This window comes from Heloderma suspectum, chromosome 5 (assembly GCF_057233095.1).
Source record: "Heloderma suspectum isolate Gila_16-S chromosome 5, 16-S_ref, whole genome shotgun sequence".
NCBI lineage: Eukaryota > Metazoa > Chordata > Lepidosauria > Squamata > Helodermatidae > Heloderma > Heloderma suspectum.
The window spans coordinates 161876246-161901096 of NC_139462.1; the positions used below are offsets into that span (position 1 = coordinate 161876246).

General features: G+C 45.8%; 1 protein-coding gene across 1 annotated transcript in view; it reads right to left on the reverse strand.

The window, feature by feature from the left end:
* Positions 1 to 4880: 4880 nt before the first annotated feature.
* KIAA1143 (KIAA1143 ortholog) overlaps positions 4881 to 24851 on the reverse strand; it is a 31074-nt gene continuing 11103 nt past the window's right edge. The window contains exons 2-3 of the mRNA XM_084858099.1: positions 20571 to 20718; positions 4881 to 5843 (exon numbers count right to left, since the gene is read on the reverse strand). Of these exons, the coding sequence (XP_084714225.1) occupies positions 5644 to 5843; positions 20571 to 20718 (348 nt within the window). The 3' untranslated portion in view covers positions 4881 to 5643. The remainder of the gene's footprint in view (positions 5844 to 20570; positions 20719 to 24851) is intronic.

Consider the following 24851-nt stretch of genomic DNA (forward strand, 5'->3'; position numbering starts at 1 on the left):
TTTGCCCGTGAACCTCACAGCCAAATTTGCCTTGCAGTGACACCCCTCCCTTGGGCAGCTCTTTCCTACGTTGGCTTCTAAGAATGGCTATCCTGGCAGAGCGCCTGAGCCCCATTCCTAACTTTTCCAACTTTGCCTTGCACGCTCCCTAGCATCTCTCAAGTCACACCCCTCTTCCTTCTCCTCCTTGGAAACTTGAGTTGTCACAGTGGAAGGAGGTGGCAGCAACTTGGCCTGGGCCATCTGTCTGTCAAGGCCTTGAGAGGAATCTCTCCCAGTACCTTGGGGCTCTGGGGAAAGTTCCTCCCCCAGGCTCTGATCTACGGTAGCTCCATCTCTGATTCAGAATCGCAGCTGTCAGACATCTCACAGGGCTTGGACTCATCCCTGACAGGCTGGTTGCTAGCCATGATATTTAATTATATGTCCAGCTCAACCCATTCTTAGGGCTCAGGGGAGGAGAAATGGGGTGAAGGGGCTTCAGAGCTAATTCAGAGGTTTGCCCCCACTCCAAGTACTTTCATGCCTGTGATATGTTACTTAGTGCTATGAGACTGGAGGAAAGCCACAGAGCTACTAACAAAGGCGCTAAGGGCAAAAAGTACATGGGACTGATGAGTCGAGAAAGCACTCAGCGAATGGGCAGCACGCCCTGTTCACAGAACCATAGTAGCGTTCTCCAAAGGAACAAGTTTAAGGACAATTGCTTACTATGCTCCTGACAAGTTTTTCTGACTAGGCAGAATCAGCTTGATGGTTTCCTTCCCTCCCCCACTCCCACCCTCGCAACTCCTTGCTTTCAAGGTTAATTTAATTCCTTTTGATCTTTTGGGTATCATTCACCACCTTGATAAACATGGTGCCCGAATTACCTTTCGGTTAATGTGAACTACTTTGCCAACTGTGTGGGGAAAATGCACGAGGAGCATTTTTGCGTAGAAAAGGGAGTCCAGAGAATGTCTGGCACACTTCCAGTCCCTCAGGGAGTACATTTATTCATTTGTTAAGCAGGCAAACAGCTATGCAGTATGCTAGGGCGATCAGCATAAGCAGTATTTGCTACAGTCAGAAATGCAGAATTGCCATTCGCTTTTTCTTTTAACATGCACATCAGTCTTCCTTTTAAACAGATTTCAACAAACAGATGTCCGCCATTGCACAAAAACTCTCTCCTATGTTGTGCTCACCCGTTGAGCCCCAGGTAGCCATACCCATGGATGTCAAACACCAGCATTTCCCTCATCCCACTTCACAGACTTATTTCATTCAACTCCTGGCTTAAGCCTTACTCCAGCTGGAAACTGTTAACCCTCTGATAGAACTCCTCTATTCTCAGGTTCTTCCCTCTTTTTGGAGATATTCCACCATCACACCTTTCTTCCATCTCTTCACACCCCTTCCCCCTTGGTTTCTCACCATGTAGGCCAAAGCTTCCACCTGGGCCAAAAAAGCTGCTCCATCAGCTGCCCTCCAGTACTACTTCCCTCCCGCTCTGTGAAAAGGGAGATTCACATTGGATGGATTGCAGCTGTGTGTGCTTTATAAGTTGTCTTATAAATCCAAGGGCAGTTCACACACACAAGCAGAATGTCTTTCTCTACATGATCACATGTTAGCCATTTCTGTGATCGTGGTGGCTTGGAGAAGCAGTGTTTCGGGAAGATTGCAACCCCTGCCTCCCAGGAAGAACATCATGGGGAAGGGGAAGACCAACCTGGCCCCATCTATTGGCTAGAGAAGGAGCAGCTGCAGGGAATTTGCTTCTCCCTCCCTGCCAGAAGGAAAACTTGGCCCCAACCACCAGTTGACCTATAACTGGAGAGCAGAAAGTGAGCACACTGTGGCCTTTATCACCAGTCTTTATCACCAGACTAAGGGATACTGGGAGTTTGCACCCCGTGCCTCCCAGGAAGATCGCGGCAAGGGGAAGACCAGCCTGGCTCCATCCATATGCCAGTGGAGCAGCAACTGCAGGGACCTCGCTTCCCTCTCCTTGCCAGAAGGAACACTCCACTCCAGTTGCCGTCAGACAGCAGAACCAAAAGGAAGCATGCTGTGTCCCCATCCATTAGCCAGGGGTGTATGTGTATGTGTGAGTCTGGAGTCTTTTGTATTATTGCCAGTTGCTTGTAAGCTACCTTGAGAATCATTTGCTTGAAAGGGGGTATAAAACTTCAAAATAAATAAATAATAGTTTGCAACAAGATGGGGTTACTGGCTAGTTCACAAACTACCGAGGAACTGGTCACTACTTCTATCCAAAGAAGGTCCTCATGGAGGCTGTTTGGCCACTGATTTCCTCCTCCCTGTGCTCTAATCCACTGAGGAATCTGTGCAAGGATGTATCATACTGTCAGGTGTAGGATTTGCACATGGTGATGTTATGGTTTGCTGTAGTCTCAGGATATTAAGATGAGTAGCAGAGGCAGTTGCTCCTTTCAGCCATTCAACAGTTGCAGAGGTTTGATGTACCACAGTGGTTATGGCTAGTCAGGCACTGATGATGATCATTCTGCATCTCCATCCTTGTGAATCTAGAAACTTGGTGTGATATGTGATAATGAATACATTCAAATACGTATCCTTGAGATCCAATGCCACAAATCCCGAATGTTCATTTAGTAATTGGAAGACCTCCATGATAGATATCTTTCTGAATGTTCTCTTCAGGATAAGCCTACTAAGGGCTCAGTCCTATGGCCACCAGTCAGAAGCTAGGTGGCCATAGGATAGGTCGGTTCCCAGAAACCCGACCCCCATCCCCTCCCACGCCGCCTCATAGGCAGCGCAGATCAGTCCCACACTCCTAAGAGCGGCACAGAGTGGCAAAAACGGGGCATTCCCAGGGGCGGGGTGGTCAGAAATGCCAGTATGACACATCCTATGTGTCGTCCAGCTGCTTCCTGTGCTCCAAGGTCCCAAAGCTAGACAGCCAAAATCGGTGGTCTAGCCATGAAAGCCGAGCACGGGGAGCAAGGAGGAGATCTGCTCCTCACCACTCCTCCCACCCTGCACTGGATAAGCAGTCACCCCCGGGCTCGGAGGTGACTGTCAATCCAAATAGGATTGCTCCCTAAGTGACTATAGGGGTGCTTCTAGACAAGGCTTCTATCGTGCCATCACTCTGCCTCACTCAACAGAATTTTATGGGGGGGGGGTCAGATGTTGACCTGGTTCGCCTGACGTGATAAGCCACAGTGGGTTGTCACTATTGGTTGTTCAGGGTAGTTTCTTGTGATGTCCAAACCTGGAGCAGTTTGTTTCATCATGGGTTGTTTTCCATTAACAAGCCAGCGTGATTACCCATGGCTTGTTGGGTTGTTCAGGGTGGCTTGTCATGATGTCTGAACCTGGCAGGGTGACTTCATCATGGGTTCTCAGGAACGACTAGAGAGCTCCCCAGTCAGAGTGGTGAAAACCCCTGCTGCTCCTCACACTCTCACTAGTCCTACTGCCATCGTCAGTGCCCTCAGCCCCGTGCTCCTAAAAATCAAGGACACCAGTGCCCCGAAAATGTTCACCTTTAAAAAAATCGGTCTTGTGCAAGTGTGCACATCTGAAAGTCCGCTGCAATGAAATTTGCATAATTTCCCCCTCCACCTTTACTGCTCTGCCTTTAATATATTTACCAATCTGCCTCACTCCTTGCTCCACCTTGAAATTTGCATATATTTACCAATCTGCCACACTCCCTACTCTACTTTGAAATGTGCATATCTTTACCAATATGTATCACTGCTCTATAACCCATATGTATATCTGACAGCTAACAATGGAGACCAGCAGAGGGAAGTGACAAGCACAAAAGTGGGGCGCGGCGGGAGAGCTGAAAGTGGCTGGCGGCTGCAGAAGCTTTTGTGGTGGGTGTAATTATTTTGATAGTACATAAAGCAGCCTTTAAATAAAAAAAAAAAGTGCCAAACTTGAGGTTGAAATTGACAAAGATATTGACAACAGGCAGATATTTGTATGCTGGGCTAAATAGCAGACAAAATCTTGCGCTCCTGCACAAGACCCCAAATAAAAAAATAAAGTAAAAAATAATGCATTTGGCCATCTGATATGGGGGAGGGGCGAGTTTCCCTCGTGAGCTGATAACACCAGCAGACCAACTGAAGAAAGAGTGCTGATGTAGGGAATGAGGATTTCTGCCACAAAGGCACCTGGGATATGTGTCAGGAGTGAGCAGGAGGACTGAGGGGGAAACAAGCCATGGCAAGCTGTGGAGCACCCATTCGTCTGTTGGGAGTAACAAGCAACCCACCATGGCTTATTCTCAGGGTGGCTCAGTGTGACATGCAAACCCGCCCGTTGTCTTCCATTCGTAACCCTCCTGTGTTTTCCCACTACTTCTTCCATGTTTTTCCTTACTGCGGAAAATCTGTTAAGAAAAAGTTAGAATAGCTGCACAATGCCTTCTGACTGCTGGCGCTAGGATTCCTCCATCAGGAAGCATTCTGGGTCTATAACTGGCTGATGTTAAATCTATACCACTTTGGAATAGTGAAATAAGTTGAGGAAGAGCCTGTGTTTCCTCTCTACATGGGGGATCTCATTGATCTTGTTCGTGTTGAGTAGTTCACAATGTCCTTAGTGAGTTATAATGGCAAAACCACAGTTTGTGCACAAAGCTATCAGAGATGACGTTAGACCATACAAGAAAGAATTGGGACAGCCCTCCACCCCTCAAAAGGGAGAGAGCTGAGTAGATCAGCATCTGTCTTGAATGCTTTAGAAATAGGATATCCTTTCTTAGGGCCCAGTGTTAGACTGAATAATCCATTCATGGGGGGGGGGGAGCTTCAACATCCGTATGTTTGGGGCCTCTGTTATGTTCTAGATTAAAGGATAACCATTTTTAATAATATGAGGGGAAAGCTTAGGACTGAGAAAATCATTTTAATTTTCTGAGGAACAGAGGATGAAAACTGAAATAAACAGAAAATAATTTCACAGTCATTTAATCGTGGCATTAAAATATCAGCTATACTGAAAACAGCTGTTGCACACAGCAACTTCAGATCAGCTCCTTGATGAAGCTTTACATTGTTAATCCTGCTACATGTTTTGTAGCAACACACAATCCATTCTTGGTTACAGAACACACTGAACTCCCAAACATTTTTCCACCAAAGGACACTCTGCGGCTGGATTTCTCTTTTGAAATCAATATACTCAGTGTGATCAGAATCCCAGCAATTCTTCCATTCCTTTGAGATACAACAGAAAGCTTTGTCAGAGCAACATTTTACATTTTTAGTACACAGCAGGAAGACCTTACACTCCTATGTGAGGGTAACCAGGTATAACTGGGCAAAAATGTACATAAGGATGCCATGTTTTGGTAATGAAGTTCTTGGGGAAATGAAAAGAAGAAAATGGATGGCAGATAAATCTGCTTGAAAACACATATGTGTGCATTTGTGAAGTTTTAATGCACTGTGGTAATTATATAGGATATTAAAATTATAACTGTAAGGAATTTATTTTTGATAAATTGTTGTTCAAATATCTCCTTTCATAACTATAGATGTGGATTTTTAAAAAGACTTAGAAATAAGAGTCAGGCCCTGTGTCTCTGCTTCCATGATGTACTCAGTTTTCTTGCCTCTAAGTAAAACTGTACATACATGTCAATTGCTCCTAATCATCACTGTCTTCTTCATCAAATGAAAGCAAGCTGCTATTTTTCACTTGCTTCATTGTATTTTGGGAGGTTGGAGAATTTCTCTTGGTCTCTTTTTTCTTCTTACTTGATGTGGCTGTCAAACCAGAATACTTCTCTTCTGACAACCGCTTCGGAGGTTTCCTGAACACAATCTTCCCATCTCCAGGATCAGCATCTAGGGGCAAAAATACAAACGGTCCTTCATGCACTCTCATCCACCCCACTTTCCCACCTATCTTGTTTCCAAAACTATAGGCGTCCTGGAGGATACCTCAAGAGAGCCAGTATGGTGCAGTGGTTACAGTGTTAGACTGGGACTCAGTAGATCCAAGTTCTAGTCCCTACTCAGACTCTCAGCCTAACCTACTTCACAGGGTTGATGTGAGTATAAAACGGAGAGGAGAAACATGTACCCCACCCTGGCCTCCCTGGAGGAAAGGCAGGATGTAAATGCAATACATAAATACAAGAGGGAAGGGCCATAGTTCAGTGGGTACAGCACATGCTTTTCATATAAGGTGTCCCAGGTTCAATCTTCAGCATCTCTAGGAAGTGCTGAGAAAGACTCCTGCCTAAAACCCTGGAGAGCTGCAGCCTGTCCGTGTAGACAATACTGAGCTAGATGAACCAATGGTCTGACTCAGTATAAAAGCAGCTTCTTAAGTATGAAACAGTAAATTGTCTAAACACCCCAGCCTAGTTTCACCTAATTGTAACGGCATCATGGGATATCATGTAAAGCAACCATGGGACAACCTGACTGTATTGTGACTTCCACCACGTAATAAGGTGGAGGTCATAATAGGGTCAGGTTGTCCCAATGATTTGCTCCCATTGTAATATATCTAAAATTTCATAAATGCAAGCCCTGGTCACCACATTTCAAAATGAGCAAAATGGGAAGAAAATGTGATGTAAGTATTTTAAGAAAATGGACAAAAATGGCAAATATCTTCAGCATACAAATTAGTTAAGTAAGTTAAATAATATAAGTTAAAGAAATTTTTAAAATAGAAATATCCTTAAACTGGGTATTTTCCTTAATTTTTCCAGGACAATATAAACCGTGACTTCAGTTGGCGTAAGCTGCCTGAACAAATTGCCTGTTAAGAATTTAGTGCTTCTTACCATTTTCTGAAAAGCTACATTCTGCTGGTCACACTGGCCCAGTTCAGATGTCACAGCCAAACCATGGTTTGGACATCATGAACAGGCTTTGGGCTCACACGCTTCCTCTTCCTTCTCCCTCTCTTGCTTGTTTTCGCCAATTCCATCCCTCATTTCCTGGTTTATTGTAACTATAGATTGCAGTGACGTCCAAATCAGGCAAACTATGGTTACCACAAACCACAGTTCACCTCCACACAAAACTAGAAACCCAGTTCAAACCGTGTTTTTCACTTTTGGTTTGCAGTAAACATAGTTTACTCATTTTAGACTCAGGGGGTCAGGGAGGTGCCACTATAACTGTGGTCACGGGCAGGGGGAGGTATGGCATTGGGGGATTAACAGGCCAGCTGAGGAAAAGAGGGGCTAGACACCTTACAGCTGTCCCCTCTTCTGGTTCTTCCCCCAACCTGATGGTTCCTGGCAGCCTTACCAGTCTGCCCTTGGGTCTGGTGGTGCTGCTGCTGAATGCCAGGTCGGCCCAAAATAAAATCTCCCTCATCCATGATTTGATTGTGGATGAGGGGGCTGACCTGGTATGTATTACTGAGACCTGGGTGGGGGAACTGGGAGGGGTCACTCTCTCCCAGCTGTGCCCTCCTGGGTACTCGGTGCAGCACCAACACCGACTTGAGGGTCGGGGAGGGGGGGTTGCCATGGTCTATAGGAATTCAATCTCCCTCTCCAGGCTTCCTGCTCATTCGAGTGCAGATCTTGAGTGTCTGTACCTTGTATTGGGTACCCGGACAGATTAGGGATTCTGTTGGTGTACCGCCCACCCCGCTGCCCATCAGACTCCCAGCCTGAGCTGACGGAGGTGGTCTTGGACTTGGTGTTGAGGACCCCTAGGATGATGGTCCTGGGGGATCTCAACTTCCATGCTGAGGCCACTGTATCCGGGGCGGCTCAGGACTTCATGGCCGCCTTGACAACCATGGGGCTGTCCCAACATGTCATTGGCCCAACGCATATAAAAGGACACACGCTTGATCTGGTTCTCTCAACTGGGCAGGAGGATGGTGATCTGAAAGTGGAGAAATTAACATCTGTCCCTTTGTCATGGTCAGATCACTTCCTGCTGAGGTTTAGACTCCTGGCAGCCTTCCCCCTCTGCAAGGGTGGGGGACCTATTAAAATGGTCCGCCCCCGGAGATTAATGGATTCTGATGGATTCCAGAGGGCTCTGGGGCTTTTTCCTGCTGGTATGGCTGGTGCTCCTGTCAAAGCCCAGGTTGCTCTGTGGAATGCAGAGATGACTCGGGCAGTTGACACGATAGTGCCCAAGCGCCCTCTCCCTCTGAGCAGAGCCTGGCCAGCTCCTTGGTATACACCTGAGCTGAGGGCAATAAAGCAAGAGGGGAGACGGCTAGAATGTAGGTGGAGGAAAACTCGTGCTGAGTCTGACCGAACACAGGTAAGAGTTCACTATCGAGCCTACTCTGTGGCGGTGTGGGTGGCAAAGAGACAGTTCTTTTCCACCAGCTTTGCATCTTCTCAGTGTCGTCCAGCGGAGATTTTCCGAGTGGTTCGCGGCCTGTTACATTCTGGGCCAGGGAGAGAGACGGTGGAACCCTCGGTAGCACGCTGTGACGAGTCTGCATGGCACTTTGAAGATAAAGTTGCTCAGATTCGTCATGAATTGGACACCACCATTAATGCAGTTCCATTGGTAGAGGCGTTCAGAGCACCGTCTGGTCCAGTTTTATTGGATGAGTTTCAGTTACTGAGGCCTGAGGATGCGGACAATGTGCTTGGCCAAGTCCGATCGACCACTTGTGTGCTTGACCCTTGCCCTTCATGGCTTATTAAATCAAACAAGGAGGGGATGTCTGGCTGGGTCCAGGAGGTTGTAAATTCCTCCTTGAGAGAGGAGTGGTGCCTGGTAATTAGAGGCGGTAATTAAACCACTCCTGAAAAAAGAGGCGGTAATTAGACCACTCCTGAAAAAGCCTAACCTGGACCCAGAGGATGTTAACAATTATAGGCCAGTGGCCAACATCCCCTTCCTGGGCAAGGTGCTTGAGCGGGTGGTTGTAGGACAGCTCCAGGCACTGTTGAATTAAACGGATTATCTAGATCCATTTCAATTGAGCTTCAGGCCTGGTTTTGGAACGGAAACTGACTTGGTCACCCTGTAGGATGACCTCTGCCGGGAGAGGGACAGGGGGAGTGCAACCCTGATTCTCCTGGACCTCTCAGCGGCTTTCGATACCATCGACCATGGTATCCTTCTGGATAGGTTGTCTGGGTTGGGAGTTGGGGGCACTGCACTACAGTGGTTCCGCTCCTACTTGGATGGCCGATTCCAGAAGGTGGTGCTGGGGGATTATTGCTCTGTGCCATGGCAATTGTGCCATGGGGTTCCACAGGGCTCTATTTTATCCCCCATGCTGTTTAACATCTACATGAAACCGCTGGGTGAGGTTATCTGGAGGTATGGGCTGAGGTGCCATCAATATGCGGATGACACCCAGCTCTACCTCTCTTTCTCATCAAACCCAGGTGAGGCAGTGGCTGTTCTGAATCAGTGCCTGGGCACGGTAATGGACTGGATGAGGGCCAATAAACAAACTCAATCCAGACAAGACGGAGGTACTGTTAGTAGGTGGTTCGTCTGCCCGGCTAGGTGATATTCAACCTGTTCTGGAGGGGGTTGCACTCCCCCTAAAGGATCAGGTTCGTAGTTTGGGGGTGCTCTTGGATCCAGAACTGTCACTTGAGGCACAGGTGAACTCAGTGGCACGGAGCACTTTTTATCAGCTTAGGCTGGTATACCAACTACGCCCTTATCTGGACAGAGATAGCCTAGCTACAGTTATCCATGCTCTGATAACTTCTCGTCTGGATTACTGCAATGCGTTATACGTGAGGCTGCCTTTGAAAACGGTCCGGAAACTTCAGCTGGTCCAAAACAGGGCAGCAAGATTGTTAACAGGGACTGGCCTGCGAGCTCATATTACGCCAGTACTTTTCCAGCTGCACTGGCTGCCAGTCCATTTCCGGGCCCAATTCAAAGTGCTGGTGTTAACATTCAAAACCCTTAACGGCTTGGGGCCAGGTTACCTGAAGGATCGCCTCCTCCCTTATGTGCCTGCCCGGACCTTAGGATCATCGTCAGCGGCCCTTCTCCGTGAGCCCCTGCCAAAGGAAGTGAGGCGGGTGGCTACTAGGAGGAGGGCTTTTTCTGCTGTGGCACCCTGGCTCTGGAATGAGCTCCCTAGTGAGGTTCGCCTGGCACCTACATTGTATTCCTTTCGACGCCAGGTGAAGACCTTTTTATTTTCCCAGGCATTTTAGCATTTTAGCTTTCTAAATTTTTAGCTTTGCTGTTTTAAATCTGTATTTCCAACTCCTACACTGCTGCTAGGTTTTATTGTGGTTGTACATTCCAATTCCAAAGAAGGGCAACACCAAAGAGTGTTCAAACTACTGCACAATTGCACTCATTTCACATGCCAGCAAGGTGATGCTCAAAATCCTACAAGCTAGGCTTCAGCAGTATGCGAACCAAGAACTACCGGAAGTACAAGCGGGGTTTTGAAGAGGCAGAGGAACTAGAGACCAAGTTGCCAACATTCGCTGGATCATGGAGAAAGCAAGAGAATTCCAGAAAAACATCTATTTCTGCTTCATTGACTACGCTAAAGACTTTGATTGTGTGGATCACAACAAACTCTGGCAAATTCTTAAAGTGATGGGAGTACCAGACCACCTTATCTGTCTCCTGAGAAACCTGTATGAGGGTCAAGAAGCAACAGTAAGAACTAGACATGGAACAACCGATTGGTTCAAAATTGGGAAAGGAGTACGACAAGGCTGCATATTGTCGCCCTGCTTATTTAACTTATATGCAGAGTACATCATGAGAAACACCGGGTTGGATGAATCACAGGTCGGAATTAAGGAGAGTTATCAACAACCTCCGATATGCAGACAATACCACCCTAATGGCAGAGAGCGAAGAGGATCTAAAGAGCCTCTTGTTGAGGGTGAAAGAGGAGAGTGCAAAAGCTGGTTTGAAACTCAACATTAAAAAAACGAAGATCAGGGCATCTGGCCCCATCACTTCCTGGCATATAGAAGGGGAAGAAATGGAAGCAGTGACAGATTTTACTTTCTTGGGCTCCAAGATCACCGCAGACGGTGACTGTAGCCATGAAATTAAAAGATGCTTGCTCCTTGGAAGGAAAGCTATAGCAAGCCTAGACAGCATAGTAAGAAGCAGAGACATCATCTTGCCGCCTAAGGTCCGTCTAATCAAAGGTATGGTTTTCCCAGTAACAACGTATGGCTGTGAGAGCTGAACTATAAGGAAGGCTGAGCGCCAAAGAATTGATCCTTTCGAACTGTGGTGCTGGAGAAGACTGTTACAAGTCCCCTGGACTGCAAGGAGGTCAAATCAGTCCATCCTAAAGGAAATCAACCCTGAGTGCTCATTGGAAGGACAGATACTGAAGCTGAAGCTCAAATATTTTGGCCACCTAATGTGAAGAGAAAACTCTCTGGAAAAGACCCTGATGCTGGGAACGATTGAAGGCAAAAGCAGAAGGGGACGGCAGAGGATGAGATGGCTAGATAGCATCACTGATGCAATGAATATGGACTTGAGCACGCTCCGGGAGAGAGCGCAGGACAGGAAGGCCTGGCGTGCTATGGTCCATGGGGTCACAAAGAGTCGGACACGACTGAACGACTGAACAACAACAACAACAATAGTTATATTGTGGTTTTAATGTTCTATATATTTTAAATTGTTTTACTGTGTGCTGTTTGGTTTTAATTTTTGTGAACCGCCCAGAGAGCTTCGGCTATTGGGTGGTATAGAAATGAAATAAATAAATAAACAGACATCACAGCAAGCTATAGTTACCATAAACCAGGAAGTGAGGGATGGAATCTGAACACATAAGGGGAGGATAGAGGGCACAATCCTAATGCCTGTTCACAACAGCCAAATCACAGTGTGACATGACATCTGAACTGGGCCAGCATGTAGCATCAATGAACATGATCCACCAAACACTGCTGTACAGATGCTATTCATTTAAATGCCCCCCCCCCGAAATAAATTGTGATTGTACAGCAAGCAGTGATTGATGGATTGCAACCCTAGTACATGTAAGGTAAGCATAATATGATATGTGGATGCTAATATATGTTACTCATTTGCTTGGGGAAGTTTATGGAGATAAACTCTTGAGACTAGCAGTACTGGAGATTGAAGCATCTCAAAACTGTTTTGCTAGATATGAAAGCTATTGCCATGAATCACAAGGAAAGCCTCGTGCTGAAACGGCTTGCAATTTAGATGATTTATAGATGACAGAGCATTAAAGAATCTAAGCTTCTCCTGGGCAACACATTTTTCTTAACTAAGTAACAGAATGTTTTAAAAATCAATTTTGTAATAGAAACTTGCCAAAAACAGTGTGGTTGATTGATCCTTATTTAATAACTTACTCTGCGCCCTTACACCACCATTATCTTGAGATTTATAATAAACCCACAGCTGTGATGGAACATGGTACCTTTTTCATCAAGGCTGTCATGAAAAGCAGTGCAATGGTAGATTAAATATGAAAAAAGTAGGAAGAGTATTATAGCATAGACTTCCCCAACTTGGTGCTCTCCAAGTGGGTTAAACTACAACTCCCAGAATCCAACACATCTGGAGGGCACCAGGTTGGTGAAGGCTGATACAGAGTGTACTCCAATCACAATGATCACACTATTTCAAATCAGTTTTAGAACTTACCAAGCGTAACTCAGCTATGGATTCAAAGAGTTTAAAATTCAGACCTCAGTGAAGCCAGGAGCTTGTTCTACATTACTGCTCTATGCCACTGCCTCTCTACAGCAGAAAAGGAAGGCAAACTGAGCTGGGCTGGTGCTATCTCTCTTTGCCTTCCCATCCAAGGTCTCATTTTATCCATGGGGGCTTCCTGTCCACAGCTCAGCCCAGTCTCCTATGGCACATGTCTCCATTTGAAGCCACCACCGCTTCCAACAAAATTAATACCTGGTGCAACACAGGACCAACGACTCTCCCAGTGCTGCCAAGAAGAAGGTGGCTCGCAGCAAGGGCTGGCAAGAAGAGCAGGTGAAGATTAGGAAGGCGATTCAAACGAAACAAAGCCCATGGGCATAGAAGAAGCAAAAGCAAGTAGGCTTCAATGACTGAGAGGGCTATGCATCGCTTTAAGAAAAGCCATGCTGGATCAGACATCACCTAGTCCAGAATTCTTTTCACATAGTGGCCAAACAGCTGTTGTTTGGCCCACAAGCAGGTCATAAGTGTATCAGGACCCTCCCGCCCATGTTCCCCAGCAACTGGTCCACATAGGCATACTGCCTCTGATACTGGAAGCAGTAGCGTATAGCCATCAGGACTATTAGCCATTGATAGCCTTCTCCTCCATGAACTTGTTTAACCCCCTTTTAAAGCCATCCAAATTGGTGCCCATCTCCACGTCTTGTGGTAGCAAATTCCGTAGTTTAACTATGTGCTGTATGAAGAAGTACTTCCTTTTATCTGTCCTGAATCTCCCACCAGTCAGCTTCATGGGATGATGCTGGGTTCTAGTATTATGAGGGAGAAAAATATTTCCCTGTCCACTTTCTCCACACCATGCATAATTTTGTACACCTCTGTCATGTCTCTCCCTACTCGCATTTTTTCAAAGCTAAAAAATCCCAGCTCACTCACTAACTTTGTAGTGGTTTACATTGAACTGCATTTGCCATTTTGATGCCCATTCTCCCAGTCTGGGGCTCCTCGCAATCCCATTTTGTTCCAACCACCCTAAATAATTTGGTGTCATCTGCAAACTTGGCCACATCACTCACTGCTCACCCCTAATTCGAGATCATTTATGAATAAGTTGAAAAGCGCTGGTCCCAGTACACATCCCAGTAGGACCCCAGTATTTACACCATTCCATTGGGAGAATTTACCATTTATTTCTACTCTCTGCTTTGTTTTTTAGCCAATTACTGATCCATAAGAGGACTTCTCCTCTTATTCCATGACTGCTAAGTTTGCTCAGGAGTCTTTGCCGAGGGACTTTATCAAAACCCTTTTGGAACTCCAAGTAAAGTGTCTACCAGATCACCCCTGTCTACATGTTTACTGACACTCTCAAAGAGCTCTAAAAGGTTAGTGAGTCAGGACTTGCCTTTACAGAAGCCATGTTGATTCTTTTTCAGCAGGGCTTGTCTTTCATATGCTCACTAATTTTATCTTTAATAACACTTTCAACCAATTTACCCAGAACAGATGTTAATCTAACCAGCCTGTAATTTCCCAGATACCTTTTTTAAAAATTGGTGTTACATTGGCCATCTTCCAGTCCTCTGGTACAAAGGCTGATCTTAGGAACATGTTGTATATTTTGGTTAGAAGATCAGCAATTCCATATTTGAGTTCTTTAAGAACTCTAGGATGGATACCATCTGGGCCCAGTAATTTATTTACTTTCAATTTGTCAGTAAACTGAAGCACTTCTAAACCAAGCACTCCAACACTCCCATTTTGGCTTGGAGGCTTCTAGCATTTGCATAGAAACACCAATACACGGTGTCCCTCTCCAGATGTCTCTGGCGTGTGCATGTTTTGCTATGGCACTTAGGCCTCTTTGATTGTCTATCATGTTCCACCATATATGCTCATGACCTATTTCCTGCCCTTCTACCTTTGGGCAATCAAAAACATTTTCATCCCCTGGCGATGATTTGACCTAAGCCAGAAGCTTCCCAACTCCTGTCCGGTTTTCCCCAGGGTTTAGTTTAAAAGCTGCTTTGTCACCTTTTTTATGTTTAATGCCAGCAGTCTGGGTCCATTTTGGTTCAGCTGAAGCTTGTCCCTCTTGTACAGGCCCAGCTTGTCCCAAAATGTTCTCCAGAGCCTAACAAATTTGAACCTCTCCCCCCCTGCACCAAAATGTTCTCTAGTGCCTAACAAATTTGAACCCCTTCCCCTGTGCACCACTGTCTCATTCTGCATTGAGACTCCTCAGCTTCGCATGTCTATGTGGCCCTGTGCTTGGAACAGGTAGCGCTTCAAAGAAAGCCACCTTGGTGGTCCTGAATTTCAACCTTCTATCTATTTTATTTATTTATTTCATTACTGCCCAATAGCCAAAGCTCTCTAGGCAGTTCACAAAAATTAAAACCTTAAAGTATAACAAAAAATATAAAATATGAAAGCTTAAAACTACAATATAAAAGTACAACCAGAATAAAACCTAGCAGCAATGCAGATATTTACAATACAGATTTAAAACAGCAGAGCTAAAAGACTAGAGTGCTAAAATGCTGGGAAAATAAAAAGGTTTTCACCTGGTGCCAAAAGGAGTACAACATAGGTGCCAGGCGAACCTCTCTAGGGAACTCATTCCACAGTCAGGGTGCCACAGCAGAAAAGGCCTAGCAACCTAAATTTGGCTTCCAGGTCCTCACAACAAGATTTCCCCCCATCACTGGTTACAAACACGGACCACGACAACTGACTCCACCCTGGCACTACCTACTAGGCTATCTAGACAGCGCATGATATCTGCAGCCTTCACACCAGGCAGGCAATTTACTATGCGGTCTACATGCCCATCATAAACCCAGCTATCTATGTGTCTAATGATCGAATCTTCTACTACCACAAGACCCCCTCCCCGCAGAGACACATCCTTGGTGCGAGAGGATATTTGCCATCTTCCGAGAAATGGGTCCCTTCTAAGGTATCTTTTCCCTCTTCCCTGAGACCCCCATTCTCCGTGAGAGCAGAGGAGCTGTCATCCTGGGAGTGAGACACCACTAACAGGTCCCAGACAGTCTCATCCACCAACCTCCCTGCATCTCTTAGCTTCTCCAGGTCAGCAACTTTGGCTTCAGGGGAATGAACCTGTTCCCTGAGAGTCAGGAGCTCATTATGCCGAGCACACACCCATGACTTCTGGCCAGCAGTCATACATGTGGCATGCAGGCCAATATAATGGATAGCGCCCCTGCTGGCTTTCTGCCTTCATAACTGGTGGTGGTGGTGGTGATTATTATTGCTACTGCTATTATTGGGTTTGTTTACCTGGAAAACTGAGTTGTTACTAGAAGGTGGGGAGTTTATTTATAGTGATTTATTTACAGTTACTTAGTGTGAGTAGGAAGGGAAGAGTTTACTGCCCTAGCTTCCTCGCCCTGTTGCTAACCCTGCACAGGTGCTTAACTCACTTGTGTGCTGATGCTTTATCGCTGCGGCTGAGATGCTTCATCACTGGGGCTCCTCACACTCAGAGAGCTGGCTCCCTCGCAAGCCTGCCTCCTTAAATAGATAGGCCTAACTGCTGCTGCAGTGAATCTGATTGAAGGGTCTCATTTGAAAAGCAAGGGAAGCTGTGTGTGAACCGTTGGTCAGCACTAGCTTCCAGGGGGTTGAAATATAGGTCAGTTGGGCCCCCTGGGAATGGAGATCCCTATTTAGGAAGGAAGAAGACAATGGTGAATGGGAGACGTATTTAGGTGAGATGCTCTGTTCATTGGGTGGAGATCCCTATTTAGGAAGGAAGAAGACAATGGTGAATGGGAGACCTATTTAGGTGAGATGCTCTGTTCATTGGGTCGTTGGAAGGGACAGCAGACAAAGGGTAGGTGATTTGGGAAGGGATGTGGTTTGCAAGGCTGATTCCATTTTCTGTGTGTGTTTTAAAAAAACTAAATAAGCTGAACTGACAGACTTAGGATATGTCCTTTTTCCTGTGGGAAAAAGGATGACGGCATTTCACCTCAGCTGCTGTTTATTAAATCAGCACTAAGAGATGATGTAGAAACAAGAGGGACTAGTCCAAGAGGTGCTATAAAAATGTGTTTAATGAAACATTCCCCAAAATCAGTCCCAGCTCTTATGTCTACCTACAAAGGAAAAAGGCTGCCAGCAGACAAAGACCAGGAGATAATAAGTTGGCTCATAGAGTTCCAAACCTTTCACTCAGAAACACCAACCAATTTTGGGGAGCCCTTGACTCACTTCACATTGTCAGCAGTGGGGAACAAAGGAATTAATCAGTGAGGAATGACTACAGGTAAAGTCTTATGCAAGCAGTTTGCTGAAAGAATGAAAAAGAAAAGATGAGATCCTAAATCAACTCAGCTAATATGTTGAAGGAAAGCAACTTTGATTTGTGAGTGCCTGCAAAAAGAGATACCTTTCCTTCAGCTAGGAACAAAATACATCACACCCATTCTCAGATACATGGAGAGTGATGAATTTCTACTGCAACCTAAACTTGGGCCAATGACCTCCAGAAACTGATTAGCTATCTATCCTGGAAGAGTTCAGGGAGGAATTTGTAAATGAAACAAATGCCATGTTAGAAGCTTGACAAAAGCCTATGCCAGGATTTGGAAGGGAAAATTGTTATAGAAAGTCAACCAACAGCTGTAAAATACATTGGACTAAATGGTTAGTGGGTTATTAGAAAAGAAGCAGAAGTTAATTTTAGGGCAGAGTGGAATAAAACACAGAAATAACAACACTGGAACAATAACATTAGCAGATCAGCAAAACTGAAGATAGCCCAGGAAGAATATCTTTGATGGCAACAAGCAAAGTAAGGCTTTAAAAATAACTGCCAATGTTAGTGGGAATAATACAGAACAAGTTTCATGTATAAATCCTTTTTAACAAATCCTGCATGCTCTAACTGGACTCACTATGCGTCCTTCAAGTTTCTCTAGCCCGTGAAGTGGAGGAACTCAGAACGACAACACACTAACCATTCAATGCACCATTCAAATTGCACTGGAAGTCTTGTCTGGTCCCACTCCTAGGAATGGGGCCTTCACCACATGAAGGTGTATGGACATCCACAGATGATCATCTGTCACTAGGCTGGGCTTGAGCTGGCCTTGAATTCAGAGGTCTACACTTATCCATGTAGAACATCTGGTGGCCAGCAGTGATTCCAAACGAAGGTGCCCATGCACATCATCCTTGTACACACTCACACTTTCCTCAGAGTTTATCTCTTGGTAGGTGCCCCCAGAACTATCAAACTGGTATTTAAACACCTTTGCATTTAAAAACCACACACACAATTGGGGATACGGTGGAAACAGGCTTTTTAGCTGGAAACTGGGGTAGACGAGAGACACATGTCCCCTTCAAAAAGAAAATTCTCCCACCAAATCCCCCCATGTGCTTTTTGAAGTGGCACTTTAAAGAACTGTCTGGGAATTCTGTGGGAGCACCTTTTGAAGGTGTCATCCTTCATAAAAATGTTGAAACAACATAGACAACAGATGATACATCAAAAAATCATTCTGGGTTCCATATAGAATCATTCCAAACATTTAAGAAATCTGCACTTTTAATAATGAAGAAAAGAATTTCAAAAGGGAAAGATAAAGCCATATTTTAAAACAGCACATTATAGAAGGGAAAAAGTTCCATATCTACACACACACACAGTTTCAGTTTTCCCAGGTTTGTCATTTTTATCTGTGTGGGGTTTTCACACAACGATGATGGGGTAAAATCCAACATAAGTCCTACTTAGAGTAGGCCCACTGAAATGAGTAGATCTTAGGTTAGTCTTATCTTGGATTTTACCTATGGTATATTTTTTGCTTATAAAACCCAAACCTACTAAGGGTCAGATGTAATTATTCAGGGATTCAGGACAGCTTTAAATTATATATGCCAGTAAATGCACACATTTTACACCAATCCTGGCGTCCTGGTGCATGTGCTGATATAATGCAACTGAAAATATGCATCTGTTACGTGTGCACATGCACGCACACACACAGTGTTTTAGGGGTATGCATTAAAAACCTAGTGAGAAGCAGCCCTTAGAGCAGGCTTTTAGAATACAGGAGCTGGGAGATTGCAAAGGGGATGGTGCCTACACAGTGCTCAGATTTCACAGAACACAGAAACTGAACACAGCATTTGATCTCTCTTTTCGCCGCCATGACAGAGCCCCATACTAAGTAAAAGGTGCTGCATGCCAGGCTCACGTTGCCTTCTAAGCTGGCCCGTAGTTCTTTCAGAAGGAATAAATTGCAGCTTTAACCCCACAGCAAGGTTGTGGCCTCATGGAGGCAACCTTTACTCACCACAGGCAAAACACTGAGTAGCTTAACTGCAAGCCTGCTAGAAGCATCCTTTGGCTTTCTCCTGCATCACCTGTACACGGATATCTAGCCACTCATTCAGAAGACCTTCACACCAATGTTTCCACCAGCATGGCACCTCACAATTCTCAGACCACCACCCTCATCCACCTAGAAGTGTTTAAAATTTCTAAAAAAAACAGATATTGAATTAAAGAGTACTGAAGACCCAGTCTATTTTTCCCCATTGTTGGACGTCAAGTTGCACACAAGGTTATGGAAATAACATCAGCTCACTAAGTCTGAAAATGAGCTCAGCATCAGCATAAACTCTTAAAGTGCTAAAGCAGCACTTTGGGATGCAGAAAGTGTACTTTGATGCCCTGGCAGATAATGTGTGGCATATGGGTTTTTTTTTAAAAGCTCACTAAACGAACGAGGCGGAGGGGGGAGAAACCAAGCAAATTGAACAAGACTAGAATAACATTATAGCTTGAATGAGTAAGGACACTTGCTGCCAAGTTTTTGGACTTGTGCATACATTACAGTGTCCCAGAGGCCAGATGTACCAGAAAAGCAGCAGAAAAATCAATTCCAGAGATTATAATGAATACATGAAAAAGGCATTATACACCAATTACCATGTTCTGCTTCTATGAAATTTTATCTGGCAAAAAATACTTTTGACAGGACAGTAATTCTCTCTAGGATTCAAGTGGAAGCTTAAAAAAATGTGCATAAACATTTATTTATTTATTTTTAGAAACTAGTTTAGTTTCCACCAGTAAATTAATGTTAAGAGAAAATATTATCTAACGGTGCAATCCTACGCAAGTTTAGACAGAAAAAAGTCCTATAATGCACAGCAGTCTCCAGCCAGTATGGCTAGCTGGGGAATCCTTGGAGTTGTAGGACGTTTTCCCGTCTAAACATGCCTAGGATTACGCCCTAAGACTTAGTTTTTGGCTGAAGATATCTCTGTAAGATGGTGATCTGTTAAGGATTTTCCCCCTGATGAGGTGTGGTTAAAAAGATAGTGCAAGCATGTCAAACAAAGGTGTGTGTTCATTTCTTGAATGCTGTATATCTTCTTCATGTACAGTGTTATATATAATGACATAAGGAGTTGTCTTATTCAGGGTCAGAACATTTATATGTCTGCCTGTCCCTTTGCCTTGGCTGCTGCTGCCATCCACCATTCCTGCTGTTAACGTCCCCCTATCCTCCTCCCATTACTTGTCATCTAAAAGGGTGGGAAGGGGGGAGAAGAGGAGAAAAAGAAAGCGCACAGAAATAAATCCTCTGCAGAACTCAAACAGCTGCAGCACCTGCAACATGGACAGGAAAAAGGTGGTCTGTGAGATGGCAGCCAAAGGAATGAGAAGTGGTGGCAATAGGGGGAGATCGCCAGATGGAGAGAAGGGATAAGGAAGCCAGGCAAGCAGAGCAAAGGGTTGATAATATCACACCCAAAGTTACTGACAAAGTAGGAGGCTGCCTTGCATAGACAGTCACTCTGCTTTGTAAGGAACACTGAATGCCCTGGATGAAGTCTCATAAGAAAATGGGATCGCATTCATCCCACTCCTTTCTCTCTGTTCACTGGACAGTAACTTAGCATTCCAAAATGTACCTTCATCCTTGGAAACCTCTTTCATCTCCTTTTTGATCTTCATCACTTCTTCTGCAGTCAGATCCCCCTTCTTCAGTACAATCACCTGTGGCTGTTCATCCTCCTTGTCACTCCCATCATCAGCTTCAGGAACTGGGAGCTCCTCTCTCTAAAAGAAACAGGAAAAGCCAAGCTACTCAGATGGCCATCCCAGAAATAATCTTTAAATAAGAGGAAGATGGTTAGTAGCCCTATACTGGCATCTGACTGGTTCTTTTAGGTAAGGAGGGGAACTCGAATCATCAAACTCAACAGAGGATAAAATTATAGAATTTCTGAAAAAGGCTGGGATGAAACATCTCCCCATCATGCCATTCTTCTATCTTCAGAGGGGATACGCACATTCAAATAAGAGCTACGTTGCCTGATTTCCCCACCTCATTTAAATTGGCTCCTGGAAGTGCTCCTTTGGGGAAAAGGGTGCATTTAATTAAGTATTGTGTCCAGTAAGGAGTCAACACCTTGCTAACAGAAAGCAAATGAAACTTTCACACAGCAACGGTCAATGCAGTCTAGTGTTAGTTGGCCTTGCACTCAAGTCCGACTTCTGCCATGGACTCACTGTGTGGCCTTGGAAAAAATCACTCTCTCCCAGCCTCAGTTGTCAGCTGTAAAAATGGGAGAATGACTGACTTACTGTTATGAGACCGGGAAGGTGGATAACTTCTCCTCCTGGTGGACAACTTCTTTATGTAGGTTCCCCAGGAAAAGAGTTTCTGATAGGCTGCCACAAGTCAGGATGAACCTCCTGACATACTCTAGTCTGTCTAGCTGCTTGGGGAGTTTCGGAGGCCTATTCGCACAGATCCTTCCCTTCAGCTCAGATCTAGGAAAAAGAAAGGTGCTTTGGATTTTCCTTCCCAAAGCCCAAAAACAGAGAACTTCCCAAAGCCCTTTTTAAAATCTTAAGACATAAGCGGTAGCTTTGTAACCATGCCGTCTTTCATGTGGGGAAGAGTTCAGGGAGAAATCCCTTAAAAACAACAACTACCAAATGTCCAAATATAAAAAGGAGTTTATTTAAGAAAAACAAGACCAACAAGGAGAAAATAACAGGAAAGGCAACAATCACACACATATACAGTATTCCAAATAAAAATCAAAAAGTCAGTCTAACTTATCTAGTCACATTACCTGCTTGAGTACAGCCTTGGGTCCTACAGCATATGCTGAGTTTATTGCAGAGAGGATGGTCTGACAGTGAGAGGGAGGGAGGGAGGGAGGGAGGGAGGGAGGGAGGGAGGGAGGGAGCGCATCTAACTTCCAGTTAGATGGTATATAGGAAAGCTCTAGCAGGACTGAGGGAATCTTTTTTATGGGGATCTCCACTCAGTAAAAGCCACCCCTTTTGCAGAAACTGATGGTTGGTCTGTCCAATAACATGATAGCCTCCATTTTTTATGCCAGTGGTCTAGCCAGCAAATCAGAAAATTACCTAGTGGCTGGATCTACCTTCTTAATGACTGTAACTTACATCTCTAAAAGTCCAAGGTGATTGGAACCAGTCAGTGCATTCAAGAAAAAGGATTAAGGTTTTGTTCACATTTTGGAGGACAAAGAAATGAGATAAGGCTAGGTAAAACTATTCAGATTGCCCAGCAGGGTGTCAACTGACCAGATGCTCTAGGTGGCACTATGGATCTATATCAGAAGTTGGGGTTTGTCACACCTACTTTACTGGGTTTTGCTGAGATCAAACATAAAAAGACAGTTACAGCACAATCCTATATGTCTACTCAGAAGCAAGACCTATTGAGTTCAATAGGGCATAGACTTAGGGAAGTAGGTATACTATAAATGCTTTAAAGTGCTTTAGGCTGCAATCCTATACTAGGAATAGGAATGTAGCCTAAAACACTAAGTATTTATATAACACTTTTACTGCCCAGTCCTAACCAACTTGTTAGGAGCGCCCTAGCGGCCTCTTTCAGTCTACTCCAATAGCCAACTCAAGACACAGACAAAAAGATTCTTTTCAAGGCTTTAATCCTTTTACAACTTAATGACTATTTCAGATGCTAATCACCAGCGACTAAGCAAGGAACAGCAGAGTAGCCTATGCTCCAGGTTAGGCAGTTGGTCCCCGTTTGAAGGAGAATCACTTGCAGACCCTGAACTTATGGGCTAGGGAGAGATCCTCCCTCTTTCCCTTGGGTTCACAGGACGCGACCGTTGCTTGCCCGAACGGGCCCTACGCCTCCTTTCCGCGCCCTCCATCGCTCGTCGCTCCCTGCGTCTGCGTCGAGCGTCTAGCAAGCCCCATTCCTGCACTCTCTCACTGCTAGGGTCACTATCTATCTCAGGAATGCTGGCAGGAGGAATCTCTGCCAGCTGCTGTGCCTGTGAGGGATGAGCGGGCTCCTCTCCCACGGATTGCTGTTCCTCCTCAGAATCAGAACTGCTCTGGAGCTCTATGGGCTCAGTTTCCACCCTGACATCATCCCCGCTCCCATGAGGCCCCCCCCTCGTGCCCCTCCCCTGTGGCCCCGGGTTTGTGGGGGTACAGCTGGTGGAAGCGCCTCAGCAGCAACGGAGCATACACATTTTCCACGGGTTCCCAAGATTGCTCATCTGGACCGTACCCTTTCCAGTCCACTAGAAATTGCAGGCTGCTGCGAGAAAGGCGGGAGTCCAGAATCTCCGCAACCTCAAACTCCTCCTCCCCCTCCACCAGCACTGACAGTGGGGGGGGGGGAGCCGACCGAGCAATGAGGGTCACCAGAAACCAGGGAGGACAGCAAGGACCGATGAAAAACAGGATGGATCTTCATGGAGTGGGGGAGAGCCAGGCGAAAAGCAACAGGGTTAATCTGGGCCGTAATCTAGAAAGGCCCCGTGCGGCGAGGCGCAAGCTTCCTAGCGGACGAGTGAGAGGGGAGGTATTGGGTGGACAACCGAACCCAGTCCCCCAGTTGCAGAGACGGACCCGGCTGGCACCGCCAGTCTGCAAAGGCCTTGTAGGCTGTCTTGGCTTGCTCGAGGGAGTCCCGTAAGAGGTGGTGTACTGCTTGCAACTCCTCTAAAAAGTCATGGGCCGCCGGCACCGAAGAGGGAGCTAGGGTGGACAGGAAAGCCTTGGGGTGGTAACCAAAATTGGCAAAAAATGGAGTTTGGCGGGTAGAAGCATGGCAGGCATTGTTATAAGCAAATTCTGCAAGAGGCAGCAAGGAAAACCAGTCATCTTGCTGGTAATTGACCTAACAGCGCAAATATTGCTCCAGAGTCGCATTGGTGCGCTCGGCCTGACCGTCCGTCTGGGGATGGTGGGCGGAGGAAAGACAGAGCATCACATGGAGAAGCCCAATTATCTCCCTCCAGAAATGGGCAGTGAATTGTGCCCCCCTATTCAAAATGAGACCCTCGGGCCATCCGTGGAGCCAGAAAACATGCGCCAAAAAAACCTCTGCCATCTCCCTGGCTGTGGGCAACCCAGAGCAGGGGATGAAATGGGCCACCTTAGAAAACAAATCCTCCACCACCAGAATGGTTGGTCTTACCGTGTGAGGGAGGCAAGTCAGTGATGAAGTCAAGAGAGAGCAGTTTCCAAGGTCCTGAGGGGGTAGGCAGGGGATGAAGCAAGCCTGTGGGCTTGCCTGAGGGGGCCTTTGCCCACTGGCAGGCTGGGCAGGAGGCGACATAGGTCTTGACGTCCCGACACACACGAGGCCACCAAAAATCCCGTGTCACTCCGTGCAGGGTCTTGGCGACACCAAAATGCCCAGCAGTGGGGGAGTCGTGGCACTGATGGAGGACCTTCTCGTGGAGGGGGTCTAGAAGGCACATAGACCCGGCCGGAATGGTAAAGCAGGCCACCTCGCAAAGAGAAGGGGGTAGAGTGGGGGGGTAGAGTGGGGGGGTAGAGTGGGGGGGTAGAGTGGGGGGGTAGAGTGGGGGGGCAGAGACTAGCCCCAATTCCTCCACTGTTGTGCGAACAAAAGCATCAAAATGCCTCTTTTAAGGCTTAGCTGCTGGCAGTAAGAGCTTTAAGCTAAGATATGCTGGGTTTTTGTGCTTTGAGCCCTGCCCCTTTTGCCTTTAGTCCCACCCACTCTGAAATGTGGCCCCCCCAAGAGCTTCTCCAAAACTGAATTTGGCCCTCAGGCTGAAAGATGTTCCTCAACCCTGGTCTAACCCAACCTTTCCTACTTTAAGATAGGATACCCTATACCCAAAGCACTGAAGAAATCTTCCAAAGAAATAAGATTCAACAACCTTTTTCAATAGCCCTGTTCAGCCCAAATA